Genomic DNA, 25,323 nt, shown 5'->3' with positions numbered 1-25,323 from the left:
AAAACTCTAAAATACTTGCTTGATAATTAAATTGAGACTAGTTAACAGTGGATTGTATCGTTTTTATTGTTTTGCTGCAGAAAGCTGTTGCAGGTCTTCGTAGACTACTAAACCACTTGTTTAAATGATTTACAATGATTTAGTGAGCTTTATTCTACTGCCAGAACTTTTTAATTAATGCAGAAAATTGCAGATTTCATCTTTGTACAATAGTGTTTTATGGCCCTTTTTCATTGAGGGGGTTTCAGTTAAAATACGGCCTATTCTTTGTGGGGCTAATAGTAAGGATGCTGCATTTTCTTGCTTACAAGGTCACAAATGTGTGATTGCGATAGCAATGACAATGGGGCTTTCCTCAGACTACAGGGTTCTCTGTATCATCGCACCTCAGAGTGTCTCTTATCTATGATATGAACTTGTTTTCAGAAAAATATGTCAAGTGCATTGATGGCATATTCAGTATTGACACCCCTGACTGTTGATGAAGAGGCCACTGATCAGGCAGAAGAAGTCATTTTAGCATTGATGTCCTGAGCTGTGTGATTTGCTTGTGTGGAGATTAAGTTATATAAGAGACATCTGTGCCAGAAAGATGGTCAGTATTTTAGAAGATTGTTGAAAATAAAAGACAGTTTGAGTTGTGAATCTGATTATAGTGTAGGTTGTAATTTATGGCAAAGTTTATCCATCAATATCTCTTTCTCATATTCATTTAGGATAGAATATGAGACTATGTGTTTACCTGATGAAAATACTTTTATACATATTAAAGTGTGTCTATTGTTTTCTATAATGTGGTAGTAATTAATTTACTATGCTAAGGACCCAGAAATATAACGTTGAATAAAGCATACTTCTGAAAATAGGTACTTGAACTAATATACTATGTAATGAAACTACTAATACATTTAACCACTTTTTAGTGAATTAAAAGTCACTGTATTATTAGATTGTAGATCTATAACATTTTAAAAGCCTTTTTACCATTGCATGTGTTAATGCCTCCCCATTATCTATAGCATAAACCTCCCCCTTTATTTCTACTGACCTATTATCCCACCATCTAAAAGCTATAACCTAAAGAAAAGAATGTATTTTCTTTGAGACTTTGGTTTTTAATATATGAAAGGGTGAGTTATTAGACATTTCTAGAAGTATAGCTTTTTGGTAGATGTGAGATCAAGAATGAAGAAAAGGCTCTTTACACTGAAAATAAAGTATTGTGGTATTTTTCCTTGTCTTTTCTTCTGTTAGACACTTGTTAAAATAATGAATGAATCTTGTGGTGAGATTACACGGGAGAAATCTTACCACAAGGAGAAATGGCCTTACCCAGGCACTTACCTAGAAGCAAGAGAGAGTATTGCTTGCTCACAGAAAGAATATTGGATAGTTCTCAGAATTTATGATGTTAATGAGATAGATCTTGGAGTGAAGTTGATATCATCTTTTAAACTCTGCATTCATCAGTTGTAAACTATGTTATGCCAGAAATATCATTTTTAGATAATTGTGCCACGAAGATACTTTCAAAAGCAAAATGCAACATTGTTCGTGATACTAACACAAATCTATAAATAACAATAATATCTGACAAGGAATTATTAAATATTGGTGCACACATTTAATTGAATACTATGCAACTGATAAAAAGAAATAAATGCTCTAAATGAGACTCTTGGCTCTGATACTCACTTGCTTGGGAATGTTGGCCAAGCCTCTGTATCTCCCTGAGCTTCAGTTCCATCCTCTGTGAAATGTGCATAAATTGCTTATTTTACAGTTTGTATTTATTTAATACAATTACATGTCATTTCATGTGAGACATTTAGCAAAGTGAACAACGCTCTGTGTATTTTAATTGTTGTTATAATTGCCCCCATCATCCAAATGAGCTGATAAGAAAGATATTTATATTATACAGAGAAAATAAAAATATGAGATTTTATATTAAAATTTTATTTAAATAAAACTATATAAAAGACTATGAGCTTAGAAAATTATATATAAGAGCTGATACCAAGTTGTAAACTGTGATTACAGTTGTGTTTTGAGTGACATTTTGTTGAACTGAAGATTCTGGTCTGCTTTGAATCATTTACTTTTCATGGGTTTCAGTTAAATGGAATCATTTCCAGGGCCCTCTCTCATTTCATGATACTATTTTCCCTAAATGTGCTACAATATTAGCTTGGTAATGAATACTGTAAGAAAGTATAAATAAAATTTGCCAGGTGAGCTTGGTGGATAGAGCAAACATTGCCAGGTGAAGGAAATGGGAATAATTTAGGAAGGGACTAGTTTTAAATATTAGCTCATTTGATATTCACTAAATCTCTTTGAGGCAGGTACTACTGTCACTCCAATTGCCAATAAAGGCATGAGGCTCAGAAAAGCTAAATGCCTAAGTACACACCGCCAATAAATGGGAGTGCCAGGATGCAAACTCAGGTCTATTGGACTCCAAGCCCATGCTCTTAACAATTCTACCATGAAGGCCGTTGGAACAACTGCTTATTAGGGATCAGAACCAGCATGCACAAAGCCATTGGAATGACACCGTGTATACTTGGATAAGAGCCTAACATAACTTGACTAGTAGGCTCCCAAGGAGGAATGTATGGAGGGAGGTAAGTTCAAAAGGGAGAAAGCTGCAGAAATTTAGAAAGCAGATCCCTCAGTTCCAAGGTTAAAAAATAATAATGAATATGAAATATATTGTATTACTTTATACATTTAGAAAACACAGATGAAGACAAAAAATAAAAGTACTATATTTTTACTACCCAGAGAACACTCTATTAATGCCAATGTATATGTTTGCAGTCTTCATGTGTGCATATAGGCCCACTCATATTTCTTGAGAAAAAGCATACTTTCCCTTTATTTCTGCATAATATAACATGAATACTTCACATTTTACTGCCTCTCTCCCCTCACTTCACAAAAGGAAGTTTCTGTTCAAAAAACAGTTCAGTCTCCTTTGCTGCCTTTTCCTTATTATGGAACCTTGGAATTCCCTGGGGCACAATCTCTGGCACTAGTTTCTTTTCTCTTTCTACTTCCTAGGTGATTTAATCCAGTTTCATGGTTTACAAAACGGACTTCTATATACTCACACCTTCAACACTTTATCTATTCAGACCTGTCTTCAGAATTCAGCCCTTACACACACCTGCTTATTCAAGGATCTCTTCTTGAGTTTCTAGTGTCTGCAATTTGATACATGAAAACTGAACTTAAGTTGTTTCTATTCACATCCTCGCCACAGCGTTCTCCACCACAGCCAATGCGACTCCATCCTTTTTCTGTGCTCAGGCTGAAAATCTTGGCATCCTCATTGATTTTCCTCTTTCTCCCACATCCCTAGTCAGCTCTGATAGCCAGTCTGTTCACTCTACCTTCAAAATATATTCATAATCCCAGCAGTTCTCACCACTTGAACTTACCATATCTCCAATCCAACCGCTGTCATCTCTCTCACCTAAGTTAGTGCGAATTTCCTAATTGCTCCTCGTTTTCTGCCTTTGAGCCCTTATTCTTGTTAAAATGTTATGTAGAATGTGTTCCTCCTCTGTTGGAATCCTCCCAGAAAAACGTTCTCATGCAATGTTAAAGCCAAAGTCTTTTAAAGTCCAAACAGGCTCAACATCGCCATATTATCTCTCGTTCTCCGTGCCTTCCTTTCTCTGCATTTTCACTTTTCCACAGACACAGGGGCCTGTTTGCTATTCCTCAGCACGCTAAACATAAATCTGTCTTAGGGGCTTTGTATTTGCTTTATCCTTTACCTGGAATGTTGTTTTTCTAGAGATCTGTGTGATTCATTTCTTTAATTCTTTTAGCTATTTACTCAAATGTTACTTTTTTCAGTTTATGCTTCTTTGGCCACATTACTCAAAATTTCCCACATCTCCACATTTTTTTTTGCTTCTAAACACTACCGCGTAGCGCACAATCTTTTACATATTTATTTTCTTTATTGTCTGGCAACCCCCCTTAGAGTACAGGCTCCATAATTGTGTGAATTTATGCCTATTTTGTCCATAACTGGATCATTGGTGCATAATAGAGTGTTGGTACAGAATAGTTACTCAATAAACATTTATAGGAAACACACGAGTGATGCTAATAGATTTGATGTATCCCTTTCAGGTCTATTTGGAATTTTTACTCTGAATTTCTTGTATTTTGAATGCACGTAAAATGACTTTCTATTTAGTCTTATAATAAGCTGAGTTATAGCACAGTTCGGTCACATTTCTATGTCATAATTTTTTAAAGTATTTTCCAAGTATCTAAATTCATAACTAATATCTGCCTCATCAAGTTCTAAAGCCGTAATGCTTCATAATCTGATGGACCATAATTTGTGGGTGGATATCAGGGCAATGTAAATACTCCTGTACCAGATAACCTACACACTTGTCCCTTCTGTGTTTGTATGTGCTGAATCACCTTTTTCCCTGGGATGCTCTTTACCATGTAGTTTGAAAGGTGACTCCTGCAAGATTCTATATCTCCAGGATGTTCGAATTGCATCTGGGTGGCCCTTCTCATTTACATAGACACTGGTAATATCTTTTCTTTAATTTGGTAGGAAGAGGCTGTGAGGCAGCAAGGAATAGTTAAAACAATGTGTTAGAAAGTCAACAGGCATAGACAAAAGTGATTGATTGGCTAGTTTTTAACGTATCAAAACCCATAGTCATTTGTAAAATAAAAGTAATATAATTCAAACATCCCAAATTCAAAAACTCAGAGTCTGAAATGCTCCAAAATTACAGCATTTTTGAATACTCACATGACACTCAAAAGAAATTCTTATTGGAACATTTCAAATTTCAGATTTTAGGATTTGGAACGCTTAAGCAATAAATAAATATAATGTGACTATTCCAAAATCTGAAAGATTCTGAAATCTGAATTCTGGTCCTAACCATTTTATGCAGGGGTTGCTCAACCTGTACCTACATTTTAGGGCTGTTATAAGGATTATTGATATACATATGCCACTGACACAGACTCAGTGAGAGACATAGCCATTGTGTCAGAAATCCTCAAGGTATAGAGTGCACATGGAATATAATATCTTCCATGCGAATCAGATGCATTTTTCTCTGAAATATATAAGCCTTGTATATGTCTTTGAAAATAAAGTGCCTAAAACATTATCTTTTGGCTTCTATGACACCACATGCTCTTATTTTATCTTACTTTTTGGGGTGCATCCTTTTCGTAGTTGGCTTTTCCCAAAACTGGCTCCTCAGGAGAGTTTACTTTGTAGCTCTACCTTTGTGATATTTATACTTCCTCTCCAGGCGATTTCATGCATTCTAAATATTTTATATATTGATGACCCCCAATTTACATCTCTAAACCGAAACTCTCTCCTGAGGCCAACCTTACATATCTACTTTTTTGTTTGAGATCTGTACCTGGATACCCCAAAAGACATCTGAAATTTAGCATTTTCAAAAGAAAATCATTAATTTTCTTCTGCCCCTCACCTGTTTATGTACTAATCTATCCTATCACTATTAATGCTGTCAAAATTTACTAGGTTCTCAAACTAGAAGCCTAGGAGTAGACTCTGATTCCTCTCTCTACTTTGCTACTCACATTTAGTCCATCAGCAAGTACAGTTGATTCTATCTGGAAAATATATCCAACTGTGACCACTTCTCTCCATATCCACTGTTACCAATCATAGAGAATCCACCACCACTTCTTGCTAGATTATTACCAGTTTCCTTAAAAGATTTCTCCAATTGATTATCCAGAAAAATGGGCAGGCAGTTAATCCTTTCTAAAATTAATTTTTATCAGTCGTTTGCTTAAATTTCCTCAATGGCTTCCTGTTGTGCTTAACATTAAAATTCTTTTTTTTTTTATTTTCATGAGATAGAGTCTCACTCTCTCACCCTATGCTGGAGTGCAGTGGTATAATTTTGGCTCACTGCAACCTCTGCCTCCTGGATTCAAGTGATTCTCCTGGATTACAGGTGTGCACCACCACATCTGGCTAATTTTTCTATTTTTAGTAGAGATGGAGTTTCACCATGTTTGTCATTCTGGTCTTGAACTCCTGGCCTCAAGTGATCCACCTGCTGTGGCCTCCCAAAGTTCTGGGATTACAGACATAAGCCACTGTACCCGGCCAACATTAAAATTCTTTATAAGTGCCTACAACACCCTACATGGCCTGGACCATTTGTCTTTCCATTTTCATCTTGTATCACCATCCCTCCCAAGTTCTTCATGTTCTAGACACATTTTTTATGACTGGCTTTTTTTTTTCATTATTCTGTTTATTTTTCTTGCCTTTCGTTAACCTTTAAGTTTAGGAGTAAATGTGTACATTTGTTTAATAGATAAACTTGTATCATGGGGATGTGTTTTACATATTATTTTGTCACCCAGGTATGACGCCAAGTATCCACTAGTTATTTTTCCTGATCCTCTCTCTCTTCCCAGCCTCCAATAGGCCCCAGTGAATGTTGTTCCCATCTAAGTGTCCATGTGTTCTCATCATTCATCTCTGAATTATAAGTGAGAACATGCAGTATTTGGTTTTCTGTCCCTGTGCTAATTCGTTAAGGTTAATGGCCTCTAGCTCCATCCATGTCCCTGAAAGAAACATGATCTCATTTTTTATGGCTGCATAGTATTCCATGGTATATATTTACCATACTTTCTTTATCCAGTCTATCATTGATGGACATTTAGGTTGATTTCATGTTTTTGCTATTGTAAATAGTGTTGCATTGAACAAATGTGTGCATGTTTCTTTATAACAGAATGATTTATATTTCTTTGGGTATATACCCAGTAATAGGATTGCTGGATTTAATGGTATTTCTGCAGTGGGGATATAAATTAATTCAACCATCATGGAAGACAGTGTAGTGATTCTTCAAAGACCTAAAGATAGAAATAATATTTGATCCTTATTTTTATTTGCATTCATCAGCTTTCAGCTAAAAGTTACCATGTAGAATACCAGCAGGTAAGGCCCACAAGTATAGGGAGCTTGTATACTTTGCTCACTCTTGAATATTCACTTCCCAGACCAGAATTATAGTGTATGTATACCATAAATATTTGTTAAATGAGTTAATAAATAGATGGGGTATGATAGGTGCCCAATGAAAGATAATGATGATACTTATCAATGCCTATTATTACACTTTGTTACATTAGTCTCTTCCACTCAATAGTGATTTTTTTTGTTAAATGAAATAAGTAACAAATTTAGCATAACTTCAAAAGGCAATATTTTAGTGTTTTAGTATGTATAATGTATCTCATATGTAGGGCTTTCATAAAACAACTTAAATGAATAAAATGCATGGGATTGATATTTCAGCTACACAAGTTTGATGGGATCAAAGTGATTGTTTTCTCATATCACTTTGATGTTCTTACATAAAAAATTAGTCTTGTTTTGTTATTTGTTTGCTCACTAGCATTCTGATTTAATAAGAAATTGTGCTTTTTTTAAACTTCAGATTTTTCTTTTTGTCTGCAGTAGAATTCACATTACCATGAGAATAATTATTTTAGGTCTAAGGAAATTGAAAGAAAATTTGGTAACATTCAGGAGAAAACTAACATTAGTTTTTATTTCTTCCCCTTTATCCACAACACCAGCTTTTGTGCTAAAACTGTTTTTTCTATATGTTTCCAAATGTCTCATTATTCTGGAACATTGGATTATTTGATAAAATTTTTAAAATTTAAGTATTTGGTGCTGTACAGAGGAAGACTTTCTCTGTTGCCATAGAAAACAGTACAAAGAGATAGTGAAAATGATGATAGGAATGATTAGAAATGTGATTCAAGTTATATTCATTTTGTGTCTGGGTTTGACTTTTTGTAGATTTGATGAGCTTTCAGACCATTAGTGTTCCTGTAAAAGTGTGACATTTACATACATTCCTGAAGAAACATCACCTGTTTTTGAAAGTCAGTGCTTAGGAAGTTAGTCACTTTAAAATAATTTGAGATCCTTGGCTGGCAGAGTTGATAACAAAATAAACCTCTTACACAATTCCCTTAAGTAATCAAATCACTAATTTGCCAGTTCTCTTTTACAAATTATGCTAGAATTTGACATAGAAAACTTGGGACAAATTTTCCTTCTTCCTAGGAATTTTAATTGAAATAGATGATGACATTCCTAGCTATCCTAAACTTTTACCTGGCAGAATAGTTACAAACATATATCCTTTTAGCCCTTTGAGCCTTAGTGATGTGGACTTTTTTTTGGATCAGGGCTGGAGGACTGATTACTGTGAATTTTATTACAAGACTCTGTAATTACTTTGAAGACTCTCTGGAGGACCAAGTGGGTTGCCAGAGAATTTTCTGTTCTCACCACCTAGCCACAGAATGCCCTTGAAAATTTAATAACAGAAAAGTCGTTTTAAATATATATAGCCCAATTTAATTTATAAATCATTTACGTAGTTGATATCTTATATTGATTCCCATAAGGGACAGCCTAGCACATAGTATCCCCATTTTTCAGGTGAGCAAATTCTGGTACTGAGAGGTTAAACAGTTTACTACTACTTCTTAATAGAAGAACAGGGATTAAAATGTGAATATTCTTTTTTCTAAAAGTTGGTGCTAATTTCACTGTTTCTTGTGCCTATTTGGGGGGCATTTTACTCTCTAATATCCCAACCTTTTCCTTTCTCTTCTACAGTACATTTACCATGAAACACCTACTTTTCCTCATTTGTTTTTGTTATATCTTCTACATTAATTCAACACAGTACTCATTTATTCCAGGGAAGATTGTTCAACTTGCTTGACGTTGCCTTGGGAGAGAGAACATGTGGAGTATTTTTGAAAAGATAATTTTGTTTTTGTAATTGCACAATTAATTACATGATCAATGCTAAATATTTCAAAAGAAGAGAAAGCATGATGAAAATTTAAAAACAGTTATTCACACTTCCATTACCGAGAGATCAATGCTGTTTAATCCTCTGGGGTGCATACGTCTTGAAGTTTTCTGTTCATGGCGTAGTTTTGCTTCTAGGATGCTCTCCGACCTCTGCCTGAGAGTACGGTTCTGCCTGCCACATACGAAATTTGGTTTTGTGTATTGCAGGTGAACAAATAAAGAATATTAATCTAAGCAAGGCAGGGTCAAGAAGCTACATCAGCTACTTCATCAAATCACGAAGGAAGCAGGCAATATAAAGTCAGAAACAATTTTTGGATTTTTTTTTGTTGTTGTTATCTGCATCATTAAAACGTTCTTTCTCTGCTGACATGAATCATAGAACTTCTCCAGACTAGTTACGCTTATGTTTGTTAAAGACCCATGTTATTTTTTTTTTCAGGTTTTGAAGATTATGATCATATGGATCATCTAACTAAATGGTACATGGTGACACAATGGTCCTTTAGAGAATACATCTGAATTGGTGGCTAATTTCTTGATTTGCAACTCAGCATAGGACATTGCTTGTTCACATCTATCAGAACTCTCCTGAATTTTCCCCACCATGCTATCTTTGTTAGCTTGAACTCCTTTCCTAAAATGGTCCTTCTGTTGATCCTGTCAGTCTTACTTTTGAAAGAAGATGTCCGTGGGAGTGCACAGTCCAGTGAGAGAAGGGTGGTCGCTCACATGCCAGGTGACATCATTATCGGAGCTCTCTTTTCTGTTCATCACCAGCCTACTGTGGACAAAGTTCATGAGAGGAAGTGTGGGGCGGTCCGTGAACAGTATGGCATTCAGAGAGTGGAGGCCATGCTGCATACCCTGGAAAGAATCAATTCAGACCCCACACTCTTGCCCAACATCACACTGGGCTGTGAGATAAGGGATTCCTGCTGGCATTCGGCTGTGGCCCTAGAGCAGAGCATTGAGTTCATAAGAGATTCCCTCATTTCTTCAGAAGAGGAAGAGGGCTTGGTACGCTGTGTGGATGGCTCTTCCTCTTCCTTCCGCTCCAAGAAGCCCATAGTAGGGGTCATTGGGCCTGGCTCCAGTTCTGTTGCCATTCAGGTCCAGAACTTGCTCCAGCTTTTCAACATACCTCAGATTGCTTACTCGGCAACCAGCATGGATCTGAGTGACAAGACTCTGTTCAAGTATTTCATGAGGGTTGTGCCTTCAGATGCTCAGCAGGCAAGGGCCATGGTGGACATAGTGAAGAGGTACAACTGGACCTATGTATCAGCTGTGCACACAGAAGGTAAGTTTCCTTTGCATACATTGAATATATATTATGCACTCAACAGTTAAACTTTCAGGTTTGGAAAGACTAAACTATCCTTAATTATTTTAGATATTTTGAATTGTCCCAGGTATACCATACGACAGGAAGGGACTGGATGGCAGATATCTAGAGAGGCATAGACTTAAGCTATAGAAGGGTGTATGTGGCCAACATTTGGTGAAATCAAATTTTGTCTTAAATTATGAATTTCATTATTTACTTCTGCTATATTAATGCTATATTGTACTTCTGCTGTGATTTCTTATATATTCGTTACTAGAGATTTTTAAGTCTCTATATCTTTATTGAATGCCTCACACTTTTGTCATTTCAAGATTGTTCTAGATGCCTATTGTTTCTAATGGTTAAAGCTAGGTATACGCAAATACACCTATGACTGAAGGTAGCAGCCCGCTCTTGCCTAGGTGTGTTGTTAGAGAGAATTCCCAAAAAGTTTACCTTTACATCAAGTTTTCAGAAGAATGTATGGTCAAGTCCAAAATGGAAATAAGAATAAATTAATTTTATCCTTGTATAGGACGTATTCGAGAAGTATAATTTTAAATAATTCAACACATTTGCTTTGAAATTTACTGCTTCTTTATGCTCCAAGAATAGTGAGGAGAGAAAGTACTGACTGATGATTTATAACAGTGAATAATAAGTAACCTTTGTTTTTTACGGTGTTTTAAAAATGCTTTGTATACATGATTTGTTGGCTCTTGACCAAGGCTGTTCGGAAAAGTTTTGTTTTGACCTACAGAGGTTGTGACCCAAAGGGGGAGACTCACTTGTTATGCAGCACTTCTAGAAAAAACAAAATGTGTATATTAAACACTATAGAACACTGAAGAAGATACAAAATACTTTTTATAAGTTATTGAATTATTATATTTGTTGAGATTTTAAAAGTCTGCAATAACATATCAATGTAGTTCAAATATTTCAGTCTAGTACCATGTGGAATTAAGTTACTTACCCCACTTCAGAGGTTAGGAATGTATTTATGCAACACATATTATTGTGCACAAATATATATGCAAAGCTCTTTGACAATCCTGTGAAGGATACTCCTTTGTTTTCTATATCACAGACCTCAGTGGGTTTGCAATCTGGCAAAGGAGAGGAGGCATGCACAAATACATATATAACCATAATTCAAGATGACACAATGTTACAAATCTAAGTCTAAAGGAAATGGATGGAGAAAAAAATCACCTCCTATTCTGTGGTTATGGGGGTCATGGTGGGAATCTTACAGAAAACAATGGAATTTGACAATTGAAATTTAACAAGAATAATACTGACAATTGATGAAAATTAGCAGGGATGGCTTTCAGTGAAAAGCATAAGAAAATATGATGAGGTGAGAAAGTAAAAATGTGTTTGAAAAGGCCAATTATAAGGATATGTTTTGATTTGCCTCAAATAAATCATACATTTTATTAGGGACTTCCTTCTAGCTTCAGAAGAGCAGGGCTTGGTCACTATGTGACAAACGCTAATTTGATTGTGCTCCAAGGGAAACTCTTAGTCATGACCCTTGGCTTTTACTAGTTTAAACTGTTGCTTTATCCTGAATTTATCCCAATGGCAATCTAATAACCTAATAAAATAAGTTATGATGCATTCACACAATGCATTATCATGTAGCTATTGAAATAAATGAGGCACTCTATTAGGTAATGATTACAATCTCGAAGATCGTCTTAGGTGGAAAAAAAACAAGGTGCAGTTCTGTATATATGACATTTTATTTTTTCTAAAAGGAGTTTTTATACAAACAATTTGATTAGATATTCATAGAATTATTCTCAGGGAAGAGCAAAATTAAGAGTTGCTGCTTCTGAGAGGAAATCTAAGTTAAGAGATAAGGTGGAATATTTTAATGCATACTTTTTATATACATACACTTTAAACTCTATATTAAATATATAATTTACCTCCTGAAATAATTACATGAAAACATTCTATTTGTGGGCAAACAAAAGACAATAGAAATTGCATTGCCAAATTCAGGCAAAACATTTAGGTTGTACTACCAGGATTCAGGAGAGAGCAAACCTTGGAATTGAACATTCAAAGGCTGGAAGAAATACTCCTTGGCTTACTGTTCATATGGTTGTGTCAAGAAATGTTTATCTTGCATTGATCCCAAGCAAGTACATGGATAATGAGGTTATGTTGTGTTAAGTCTTATGATTTATCTGTATAAGAACGGCATGGTAGGAATTTTCACAAGGTGAAACTCACCTCCGGGATCAGAAAAGTGAGAGTCAAACAGGATACAGCTCTGTTGGCTACCATGGAAACTCTCCAAGGTGATGCTTGGTTTTTGCAGCTTGGTTTTTCAGAAATTCTTGGTGGGATCTCCCATGAAATGAGTGTCAGTTATCATTCAGTCTTTTTCTCTGGCTGGGTTGAGGTGATTTTCTCTAGCATTAGGAGAATTAATCCCAGTATCTGATAATTTATCCTCGTGTTCTTCTAATTATTCTCCTTCGTTCAGTTAATGTTCTCTTTCCTGAAGAGTGTGGAAATTTCCAAATGCTTTCACATGAACCATTAAGGTCTATGAAAAGATGTAGTCCTATTTTTAAAAAACGTTTATCATCCTAATTGCCTATGTATTTTATGCTTAAACCTGACCATATTGTGTCACCGGTTCCACAAGATGTCCCTTCAAGAAAGTGTATGTTATTGCAGAATTCCAGAGGAGTGTACAAGGAAAACTGGGTTTCAGCTTCAGTGTTAATGTCTTACACTTGCTATTTCCTGTGATTTATGGTTTTAGTAGGTTATGTGACTGGGTATTTACTGTGGCTTGTTCTATTATACTGAAATTATGCCTAGAATTTCCAGGCAAAGAGATTCATAGTATAAAACAGAAGATGGAGAAAAAAAAAAGCATTTTTAAAGAGCAGATCAAACTAGCTCTTCAGCTGAGCAGAGGAAAGGAATATGCAATGACTCAGAAGAAAAATCATTTTTTTAAGGGAGTCACAACTCTGTCTGCACTAAGGAAATGTAAGGGGTCCTTTGTCTTAGTACCTTTGCAAACCTTGGTACATGTGCCCTTGATGACACAGGATTGATGGTGCTTGCCTGTTTAGCAGTGTGGCAGATTGCATGGATGACTTCCACTAATGGTGCCCTTGTATTCACATCATTTGCTTTTGACCTGATAATTCCCCTTCACTTTCATGTGGCGCTGACCATCTGACTACTTTGACCAATAGCACTTGGTTGATGTGAGAACTGTCTTCCTACTTTGTGTTGGAATCCTATCATCACCCTGTGAAGGATGAGAGCACCCAGGTTTTCCAAATGAGTGCATCTTAGACCACTTGACCTCAAACATGTCTTTTTGAAGGCAACAAAATTGCCTTCCTGACCCACAGCTAATTGCAATCACGTAATTAAGCCTAGCTGAAACCCTCAACATTACCTAGCTGACTACTATTGTGAGCAATAAAAAATGCCTTCAGGATGGAGTCCAGTATAAACATATTCATCCCTCTCACTTTAGTCTCCAACCCCCCTCCTCTCAAATAAGATACTACCTCTTAAACTTCAAAAGCAAAACGAAATAAATAACATGCATTAATATTCTTGAAATTTGAATGTGAAATAAAACAATAAATGCTGTGGGTAAGAAAGAATATTTAAAATGCTTTACCCAAACTTCTGTGGCCAGAAATGTGATAGTTTCCTTAAAGTCTGAATGTTTTAAATAGTTAAGCACTTGCATATATTTTATTATTATATGCTTTACCTTGATCCAGTTCAATGTTATCGAGAAAAGTAATTATTGTATTGCGTTTCTTACAAAAAAATCCATGTATATTGTACTTTTTGGCTGATTGACAGAATTTCACACTTCACTAGTTTTCCTGACTTTAGTTGAAAATCTACAGTATATCCACAGGGCCTATTAGAGTGCCCAGCATATAATAGGTGTTCAAAGACTATCTGCTGAATAGAGGGATTTGTGTTAGCATAGTACCTAGCTCGATATTTATGAATATATAGCATGTGAATAAATAGCAGGTACTTGTAAGTTTTTAGTTTTTCCTCTTTATAAAAACGAGGTGTCAAAATGACTCCCTTGATTAACTATGAAATCATGTTCATACTACACTCCATTTTTTGTTTTCACTGTTTCTTGAATTTATGATTTCTGTCTAACAATATAGGAATGTTAATTTGTTATAGCAAAAAAAAAAAAAACAAACACGTATCAGTGATGTTCTGGGGAGAAAAAGGTACCAATAAATTGTACTGGTAGATACATCATTAAAAATATTGTCTACAAGTTAACCTAGAGATTGCAATTTCAGGTTATGCTATGACTTCCCATCAATTATTTACTTAAAGATGTGATAACAATCCAGCTTTGATTGAAGGACCTTCAGTGTGATTCATAGACTATATGCTTGTTTGACTTCTAAAAAGTGGGAGTACGCTTTTTCCATCTTAGCATTTCTACTAATTATCACTATATCAAGGCAACAATTTAGCTTGGAAAAATAGTAAATGCCACTGTGGAAGCTACTGAATAATTTTTAAAAGGAATTTATTTTGTTTGTCCAGGAGTGGAATAGTGCTGAGAGCTGAAACAAATTTTGGGATGATCATGGTAATAATAAAGACCCATAAACTACTATTCATTTCAAAGAATTTTAACACTGGAAGGTCTGAGGCCAACATTTAATCTTCTGTATTTTACAGTTAAGGAAACTGAGATAGAAAGATGACGCAACTCTACCTTGCTTGTCAGATAATGAGTTGCAGAGTTGAGTCTTGGAACTCAAGATTCCTGTGCAGAACTTGGTTTCCACAACATTGTTGGAGACTGTTACTCAAGGTCCTTTTTGCCATTTTTCTACCTCTCTATTGCATTGTTTTATTCCTTCTCCCTTTATCTCAGTGGCAACAATATTCCTAAACAATTGACTGAAAGTTTTAATAGCTATCTGAAATAGTAGAAAGGGCAATAAATGAAGTAGTTCATCCAAAAACTAGCCTTGACAGGAGAATCGCTTGAACCTGGGAGACAAAGGTTGCAGTGAGCCAAGTTTGCACCATTACACTCCAGACTGGGTTACAAAGTGAAACTCAAAAATAAAAGTTAGCCTTGAGAAACAGCATGATCCCTTTGCTCTTGATCTGTAAATTAGATGAAGTGCTCCTTTTCCTGGGTTATATCGAAGATTTGCAGAAACTCTGAAAGATTTTCCTTTGGTTCACAAAAATTCTGAAAACAGATCCCCAGAAATCTTTGAAATTATGGATTTATTATATAATTGTATTGGTTATCATTGACCTAAAAATACATGAATTTAGAAGATGCAGAGACTTTTAGGGGAATTCTTCACTAAGTTGGATCATGAATCCATAATCTGGGAAACACAGTGGGCAACTCTAGTTGTAAAGAAATAGTTGTTCATATTCATATATCACTGTCAGAAACTTCATTGCTGACAGTGAAAGAAATACAGATGATCCTGGAAAGAGTGTTCAAAGGAGCACTCCCTCCTCTTCCCTTCCAAAAGCAACAGCCTATGGATTCAGTCAATAATTTCTAAGTGAGTTATTATTGCCTCTTTCAGAGAAAAACATAGAATCCACTGACATATCCCCATGTGACTTGGGCAGTATTTGCTGTATATTCAGATTCATTTCTGATGATAGAATTTCTGGCTTGGACTCTGGCTCACCTGTAAGACTCATGCCTGGGATAACATGCCACCTTCCTCTCTCTTAGGCACCACTGCGTCATCAATTGTTGAAAATACTAGAAATCTCTCACAACTACTCCATGTCCAGGATGACTAAGCTTAGTTAAAAGGAATTTTGTTTTCAGCAGATGTCATTGTACTGCTCCCCCATGATGCACAAATATCTCTGGTGATGTGCAAATGTGCACACTTTTACAGCGCTAAATAATCGAATGCTTACCTAAATGTGAAGGACATATCTGAGTATGTAGCCTGTCAAGTATTCAGTATTTACTCATTTTATAGATGGCAGCTGCACACATGCATGTTTTCCCTTCATCACCCTTATTCCAGATATCATTATAACCTTTTAGCTTCTATGTTTATAATGTTCAGCCACTTCTGTTGAAGTTGCTTCTGCATAAGGAAAGCTGGGGAATGAGAGGGCATGCTGTGAGATGTTTATGTTCCAATGTACAGCTTGAAACACATAAAACACAGAAAGAAAAGCAAATTATGCACAGCAAATTCTACTCAACATAAACCAAGCAAGCATATAAAAAGAAGTAAGAATAGAGATCCTCAAAACTCCAGAGGAAGTAGCTTGAAAATTTTTTTTCTTCCTTCCCTCCTCCTTTTCTTCCATCCTCCTTTTCTTTCAATTCCTTCCTCCCTTTATACCTTACCTTCCTACCCTCCTTCCCTTCTCTTTTTTATTCTTTGAGACAGGGTTTCTCTCTATTCCCCAGGCTGACGAAGAGTGGCATGGTTATAGCTCACTGCAGTCTCAACCTCTTGTTCTCAAGCAAACCTCCTCACTCAGCCTCCCAAGTAGCTGAGACTACAAGCACATATCACCACATGTGAATAATTTTTATTTTTTAATTTTTTGTAAAGATGAGGCCTTACTGTATTTCCCAGGCTGGTCTCAAACTACCAGGCTCCAATGACCCTCCTGCCTTGGCCTCCCGAAGTGCTGGGATTACACAGACATGAGCCACCACAACTGACATTGTCTTTCTTTATTATTTATCATTTTCCTTATCTCTTTTTAACTGGAAGGGTTTTTGTTTTGTTTTGTTTCATTTTGTTTTGTTTTTATTTTGGAGGCTCTTGTGTAAGCCTGGTCATTATCCTATTAATTTGAGAGTGGATAGATAAAATATGATTACATTAATAGTATTTTGGGGTTGGAAAAATAAGTTAAAATGACTGTGCTAACAGTAAGATAACTGACATGAGCACTAAGGATTTTACTCTGTGACTCTGGAAAGTCATTTCAACTCCTTGCATCATTTTTTTTTTTTTTAATACTGAAAGGCACTACAAAGAATGTTCTTACAGATTTCTTCCAAGGCTAAGTGTCTGTGACTTGCTATGCTCAAGCTTTTGCAGACTACAGTTGGGCTACATTAAATGTTGGACATAGGATGGGCAACACAATAAGGCTTCATCTCTACAAAATGTTAAAAGGAATAAAAAAGAAAAAGAAAACTAGCTAGGCATGGTGGCATGTACCTGTAGTCCCAGCTACTTGGGAGACTGTGGCAGGTGGATCACTTGAGGCCAAGAGGTTGAGACTGATTAATTGCGCTCAGCTTGGGTGACAGGGCAAGACCCATATCAAATGCAGCCAAGCAGGGGCTGTTCAAAGGAGAGTAGCCTGAATGGTTATGCGATTCGAAACCAGATCATCAGAGAATAAATTTAGTAGAGAGAAGACGATACATGGCAGGGTCCTGACGGCTACTTTAGGTATCTGATATATTTACATATTTTTATTTATTTAGGTATTTGTAAATTAGATGGGAAAGAGCTAGGTTCACTCTATATAGCCAGCAGTTGCCAGAGACAGCTAATTACTGAAATACCAGAGTAACAAAATATGGTTTAATTAATTTTTTTGATGTTGTTTATTAGCAAAACTGTTCAATAAAGGAATTACCTCGCTTAGGAGGTAGTGAGTTAGTTCTTTGTAACTCCTGTGCCCAAGCCTGGAATGGACAGTCACTTGGAAGTCTCTGGAAAAATGGACTTAAACCTCAGTTGAGGGAGGAACGATGTTGGATTATTTGTTATTTTGATAATTCGCAATGTTGACAGTCAAATGCCATCTCACATTTTATAACTCTGTGAGTTAAAACATAATCACATATACTATGTCTCAAAATTTGTTATTTTGTTCATTTATTTCATAACACAGTCTGATAAAATAGCCATTTCAGTACAATGGACAAGGAAAGTGATTTTTTTTCTGCAGCTAAAGTTACTGGCAGAGCAAGGATTTGGACCCAAGGCCAACTCTTTGGAAACAAATCTATATCTCATTCCTGTGCACTGAAGTAGGTGTGGCTCCAAGGAAAAGTAGAATGGACATCTCTTGGTTCATTTTCCTCTCCTGGGAAACTAACGAACAAACAAAAACACTATTTGTTTCCCTACTGAGAGTATCTTTTGGGCATATTTCTGTGTCTTTTTATGTAGCTTTGAAAGCAGCACCTTTCCTTGTTCCCATGGAATGGGTTAATTATAGTGAGAGGAGAACAAATTAAGGAGGAGGCCTGTGGCAACAAGTTGACCTCACAGGAGACCTCTTCGTGAGTCTGATGACAAGCACAGACTCTGCCTGGTTGTTTCTATTCACATCTCCATCACAGGCTCCACATTCTGTCCTTAGGATGCCAATAATAGCAGAAAGCAATATGATACAGAATTTTTTAAGAGCAGGAGGACATATTGTAAATGATGTAGCCTTATATATGAAAGACAATTCTTTGGAATTCATCAGGGCTGTGAGTTATGAAATCTCATTTTGGCACATTTGCAGATACTCCAGAAAGATTTATCAAACATTAAAATGTTGAATTGAGAAGATGCTTTGGCAAGAGGTGTAATAGTCAAATACATTTATTTTAAGGGACATTGTAAAGAGATTTCAGCCCAATGTTACAGTTACACATTGATTTTCACACACACACACACACACACACACACACACACACACACTGAGATTCTAAATAAAGAGATTATCTAGCCCGTGGGCTTTTTTCAAATAGTGGATCATAACTCATAAATGATTTGTAAAACCAATTTACAGGGTTGAAATCAGAATTTAATGTAGAATGCATTAAAATAGACTATAGTACAATATAAATATCAACATGTATTACATCATAGTAAGGTTAGATATTTTGTAAATTTTCACTTTAGTTACACATAGCCATATATAGCCTGTGGGTTACCATTTAAAATATATTTATTTTATGCCTTGCAGCTGGAAAATAAAAGTTTAAAAGTGACTTACTCAACTTCTTTTTTTTCATGTTATTCATAAATACTTTGCTAGAGAAATGTAACCCATTCACGCAAATTTATTCTTCTGTGACAATGTTTGATTTATATTTTCTGGATCAATGTCCTTTAGGTATTATTAAAAACAAGCAAAAATTTTAAGCACCCATGGTAGGAAATGATAAAAGCATTGGACAACATGTAAATCATGGATATAACGTTGGTAAATGGGATACACATCAGTAGAGGACAATAGTGTGGACACTAGCCAAGGAGTTGAGGGGAGTTTCTAGTCCCAGTTTTTATCAGTGATAAAGACAGTCTGGGAACATTTTAATTTTTAATACCCCAATATAGTACACTAAGAAATAAATGCCAAAAATATTATTGTTTTGACATTAAACATTTACATTTAACAAATTAACATTTCTAACCCCCCATACACATACAGAGACACACAGGTACAGGCACATAAAATATAATGTAAGGCATTTGTGCCATTTAAAAGATAACTTTTTGGCTATATAAACAAGTCATAGTGCATCACATGTGGTGTGTTGTGTAATAAGCCATGAGTTTAAATATATAAAGTGGCAATCTTCTTCCAGTTTTCTCTGAGTATTCCAACAATTATATGAATAATTTCATTTGATATTTAGTCAAGTCTAAAATTTAGACTTCTTTTGAGAATGGAATGCTTGGACAAAATACCATTGGTAAAATATAGTGCGGTAATGTATGAGGGTGTACTTTTAAAAGTATTGTAAAAGTAGTTAATAAAATGAGTAACCTACAGTGGAGCAGTAACAAGTTCACAGTTTGTTGCAAATATATCTTTGGAATCTGTTTTTTGACTCTTTGACATAATTTTTATTTAAGTAGCATGATGAAGTCAGGCAAATTTGAGTACAAATATTGATTAATAATCTTGCTAGTTGAAGGGCTTTGGACAAGTAAATTTGATTTCCTCATTATCAAATTGAGATAAAAATACCTGCCCTGTAAGATTGTTGTGAAAACTAAATATAAAGCACTTAGTATCAAGCTTGGCACATAGAAAATCTTCTAAATTTTCCTGCCAAGAACCTGTCTTGCCTTATCTTGGCTATGAAGAAAAAAAAGACCCATAAATGATGTTTTAATTCAGCTTTGCCTGGTTATAACTGACAACCTAATGGAGTGGAGAATTGGTCAGGAAAGTGACCAATATATGTAGTCAGCTTTGGATTCTTACTAATTTTCCTTTTACAAGTTAAGTTTGCAATTGCACAATAAAAGGTAGGGTGCTTATTGCTTTGGCGTAAGTACAAATACATCCCACACTTTCCTCCTCCAATTGCTGATGTATGTTGAGAGGCATTATGCTGTGGTAAGTTGAGCGAGATCTGGACAGTTCCAGAGCTGTGAACGTGGTTATCTTTGATGTGTGTGGGTGTAGGGGATGAAACTAGAGGGGATTAAAGATGAAAAGTTAATGCCATAGTTTAAGTACTTTTGAAGTTTTTTTACATTTTCAACAAGCATAAGCAACTTTTTAGTGAAAAAAGTAAGTGGAAGCAATAGATACATAACTTCTTTGTAAATTTCACACTGGGCATGCTCATGGACCTTTACTAGTCCAACTAGAAGCTTTGTTAATAGAAATAAGTGGTAGCACATTGAGGTATGCCATGGGCCTGAGGTTAAAACCAAAAGAAATAACGTGGACCCTAGTAAATGAAACAGGCAAATTACATTTAATTGCTATGTTAGTTTGAAAACTGATGCTATGCCAGATTGTTGTAGTTCCAATAATAATAAATATATAACAATGACTATGTAACTTTTACTGACATTGTAAAAGTTATTCTATAAAGTGATACCAAGGTAGATTTTTATGGTGTTATTAGTATATTATTAATACTACTTGAAAGTCAGTAGTCTCATTCATAGATGCAATGAAAAGTAGATAGAATAAAAATAAAATAAAAAAGATATTTCTGCATTCCTTTCCTCAAGAACAATAAAAAGATAATTATTTGTAATTTTAACAGTTTCTTCAGAAACTGTCTTCATATAGCTTTGGTCGTGTAACCTCTTTTCAGCTGTCATATATTTGACTTTTACTAGATTTGGATTAGTATTTCAAGCCTTGACCTCTCCTAATAAATTTAGAGACCCATTTTTGCTAATGAAAAATCTATTACTGAATTATCATGTGATAGCATTTTATCCTTCAGAGAAGTTGAAAAAATGTAAAAGTTAAGTAAGAGATCCTGAAGTACCTGACAGTTTGATTTTAGTTTTGTGGAATTAGAAAACAGTTACAAATGATGTTGACAATTAATATGTTTTCATGAAAGTGATTTGAGAAAAAAAAGTAAATATGTGAAGACAGAGAAATATTATACTCTCTGGCTATATTATTTGTAATCAAATCGAATTTGATTATTTACAGTTCTCAAATTAGTACACCCGTTTCTTATAATTTGGATGATTGAGAATAATTGATATTAATTTTTTGCTCAGAGGATATAAATACATTAAATAACCATAAATTCCTATGATATATTATGTTAAAACTATAGGTTTTATTAAAATTTATATGCTAAAAATCAAGCTCACAATATTATAGGAATTTGTATTTAAATAAAATTAATAACAGCACAGTCTCTTATGCATAATACATTGCAAAAAAAAAAAGAAAAGAAAAAAGGATTTGAGGGCTTGGTGGTACTTTAATTTGCCAAGATTTTGAACTTATAACCGAAAACTTGTAGCAACACTTGGTGCTTGGAGAGAAATTTTTGCACAAAATATAATTTTCAATGGAATGCGAATATTTACATTTCAATGTAAATATATAGTACATGAAAGCATACCAAGTAGAGCTTGACATCCATGTGATTCTATCACAAACAAATTATTTTATTCATTAGTCTACAAATATTTATTGAGTAGATACTCTGTACTCAGCTCGGTGGTAGATACTGTGAAAAAAGGGAAATTGAAGCACTTGCTAGCACATGAGTTTTCTCAGATATATACCAAGCCATGGTTTCATAATAATAGAAAATTTCCCCTTATAGAAAGAATATGTTCATATATAAGCAGAAACTCACAAAGTTATCTATATGGCAAGAGATAAATAAAATATGTATAAGGAGCTTTGGTTGAAATAAAAAAATCATTGTGTTGTCTTTTTGTTTAATACAATGTTATTCTATATCATTTAGAGCCCTGTAGATGGTCTAGTAATTCCTGTTTCTGTGCTATTGAATGGCTCTGATCTAATATGAATATCATCAGTACTTTTCCATTTGAGACAGGAAGTCTGAGTTGCACACCATTACTACCTTTTTTTAAATAAAAGAGTGAGATTTTAAATCTTTCTCATAGCAGATATAGGAAACAACTTTAAACAATAACCTATATGATCCATGAGAGGTAATTAAGATATTCTCTGGCTTATTTAACAAAAATGAAATAATTTATATTTAGGACTATTAGATCTCTGCTAACAATGATCTAAGAATCTGTGTGGAACAATGGAAAGACTTAAACACTTTTTATATTTTAACCACACTACATTTTTCTTGGTGTAAATTTAACATTCTTTGACTGAATTTATTCATAATCTCAAATGTTTCTTGGTATCTGCCTCTCTTTTGAAATTCTCAATCTTATTTTTGAATTTTAACCTCTAACTTTTTCATTTCTTTTGAGTAATCAATAGAATTGATGGCTGGATTGAACCGCTTTCACTTATTTGGAATATACCTTCTTTATAGGAGACTGCGTTATTTGTGACTTTAGGGATTAGCAATTTGGGTATGTTTGGATGGAATTTTTTTCTCCTAGCTTCAAAACCTGTTACATACTTTTGCTTTTACCTTCAGTCTGTCAATAGATGAAAAATTAATACTTGCAATTTAAAAATTTGAAGACGCTGAAGAGAGTATAACATTTGTGCCAATAACAGGATTTTAAAAATGACCTTTAGAAACACATAAAAGAAAAATGTAAAACTCAAGTTTTTATATATGAAATTCTAAAGTGGCCAAGAGTGGAGTTTTGTAAATTGTAAACAATTTCTAACCATAGGCAACTGAAATAAATTTTAACCATTCCCAAGAAAGAGAAGAAGTTCATGCTAAAGCAATTCAGCTTGAATATGTAAAGGTTTGTTTCCCATCCTTTTATAAAATAAAAATAATTTGGTTTCAAGGTCAGTGGAAAGAGTATTCATCTTGGAATTGCTCTGGAGACCATATTTTATTTTCCACTTTAGGGTGACCTTGGGCAGCTCACTTAACCTTTATGAATACACAGATCTTCGTTTGCAAGATGACAGATGGCTGTACCTGCACTTTCTGTACTAATGTGTTGTTACGATGGTCAGTTGAATAATCAGTTAATGCACTTTGTAAGTCTAAGGCTGCCTGATAAATTAATAATTAAGTGAACACTCACTATGCGCCAAGATCTATGTACTTGGACTATGCTTTTAACTTTTCTTACAAAATATTGGGTACAGTACTTTGAAAATGAGGTGCTAATCAAGACTTCATTAAGGGTGTCTCCATCACAACAAAAGCAGTGAGATTTTGATTGGCTAGGGGAAGAAGTTAAATTCCTTTTCACATTATATTTATGCTACATCAGTAATTAACAATATTAATAGGTTGTCAGATCTGGAAGGGGCAGATCTGGGAGTTCTAACAGTAGGAGCACTGAATATTGAATTCAGATACACTTGGGTTTAATTCCCAGGTGTATCTTATTTGCTGGTCCCTAACTATTTGCTATGGAAATGAGGAAAGTTCTCTAAGCCTGAATCACCACATTTCAAAAAAGGGATGATTATCAATATTGTTGGCTCATAGGACAGTTATGATCATTAATTTAGTGTAATACTTGGCACACAAAAAGGGTTCAAAAATGTTAGTTCCTGCTAGTGTGTGTTCTTTTTCCACCTCCTCGATTTTAGAAAAGAAACTCAGGCCTAGGAAATTTAAGCAACTTGTCTAAGGTCACAGAGCTAGTGTGTAGGAGTGCTTGCACAGAACGAGGCTTCTGGTGCCAGGTACTGTTGGGATAGTATGCTTAATATTCAGATAATTTTTATTTTAAGGCACTCATTCTCACAACAAATATATGTTTATTCTAATTGAAATATATGTAGACGTTAATATATGTATATGTATTTGTATTATACTCTATGGTTAAATAGACCAGAATTTGAACAAGTTATTTAACTTTGTAAATCTCAGCTTGATCAGCTGTAAAATGACTGACACTGGTACTGCTAGAAAACAATCACATGACACATACCAGGTGTCCAGGCACTTTCCAGAGAACATGCATTCATTAATTTATTTAAACTGAGTCACAGAAAATGAGAATAATGGTAGACAAACATCAAATATTTACGCAAATTAAATTAGTAGTATTTTTAAAAATATGTACACAATGTTTATGATTTGTAATATAATATGCAGTCAATAATGCTGTTAATACTAATTTCCTTATTATTATTATTTTTGGCCTACCCGTTATTTGCACTGTAACTTCTTGAGCTCTATATTTGCACCTTTGAATTATTCTCCTAATATTCCGGTGACTGAGAACAACTTAAACTATATGTGTTAAGTTAAAATAACTAGGATGCAAATAATATATTTTAAAACATACATGATTTCCAAATATAAAAGTGATTTAATAGCTAGATATTATTTAACATTTAGAAAAGAAACAAGAGAAGAAAATTTTTTAAATCACCAATATTGCAACAGAAATAAAACTTTTTAACATTTTATTATTTTAATTATCATATGCACGATTTTAAAAATTAGCTATACACATAATATTGAGTGTCTTTGCATATTTTTCATTTTACTGAGCGTTGTAAGGAGCACATTTTCTTGTGTTAGTCATACTTATTGTAAACATTGTTATTCATGGCATTATAATATCCTATCTTTTTTCCACAGTATTGCAAGTTTGGGGGCCCTTAGATTCTTTTTTATTTTTCACAATTCCAAAAAGCACATAAAGAAACATAAATGTGATGTTTATATTTTTTTTAA

General features: G+C 34.6%; 1 protein-coding gene across 5 annotated transcripts in view; it reads left to right on the top strand.

Moving 5' to 3' along the window:
- Positions 1-25,323, top strand: part of GRM5 (glutamate metabotropic receptor 5) — a 551,045-nt gene that overhangs the window by 7,916 nt on the left and 517,806 nt on the right. For all 5 annotated transcript variants that reach the window (XM_012444850.3, XM_012444849.3, XM_012444851.3 and 2 more), the window contains exon 2: positions 9,360-10,220. In XM_012444850.3, the coding sequence (XP_012300273.2) occupies positions 9,560-10,220 (661 nt within the window). In that variant the 5' untranslated portion in view covers positions 9,360-9,559. The remainder of the gene's footprint in view (positions 1-9,359; positions 10,221-25,323) is intronic.

This window comes from Aotus nancymaae, unplaced genomic scaffold (genome assembly GCF_030222135.1).
Source record: "Aotus nancymaae isolate 86718 unplaced genomic scaffold, 86718_ANA_hifiasm-v0.15.2.pri h1tg000059l, whole genome shotgun sequence".
Lineage (NCBI taxonomy): Eukaryota > Metazoa > Chordata > Mammalia > Primates > Aotidae > Aotus > Aotus nancymaae.
Note: the sequence above shows the minus strand (reverse complement) of the source record. Positions and strands in the feature narration are given on the sequence as shown.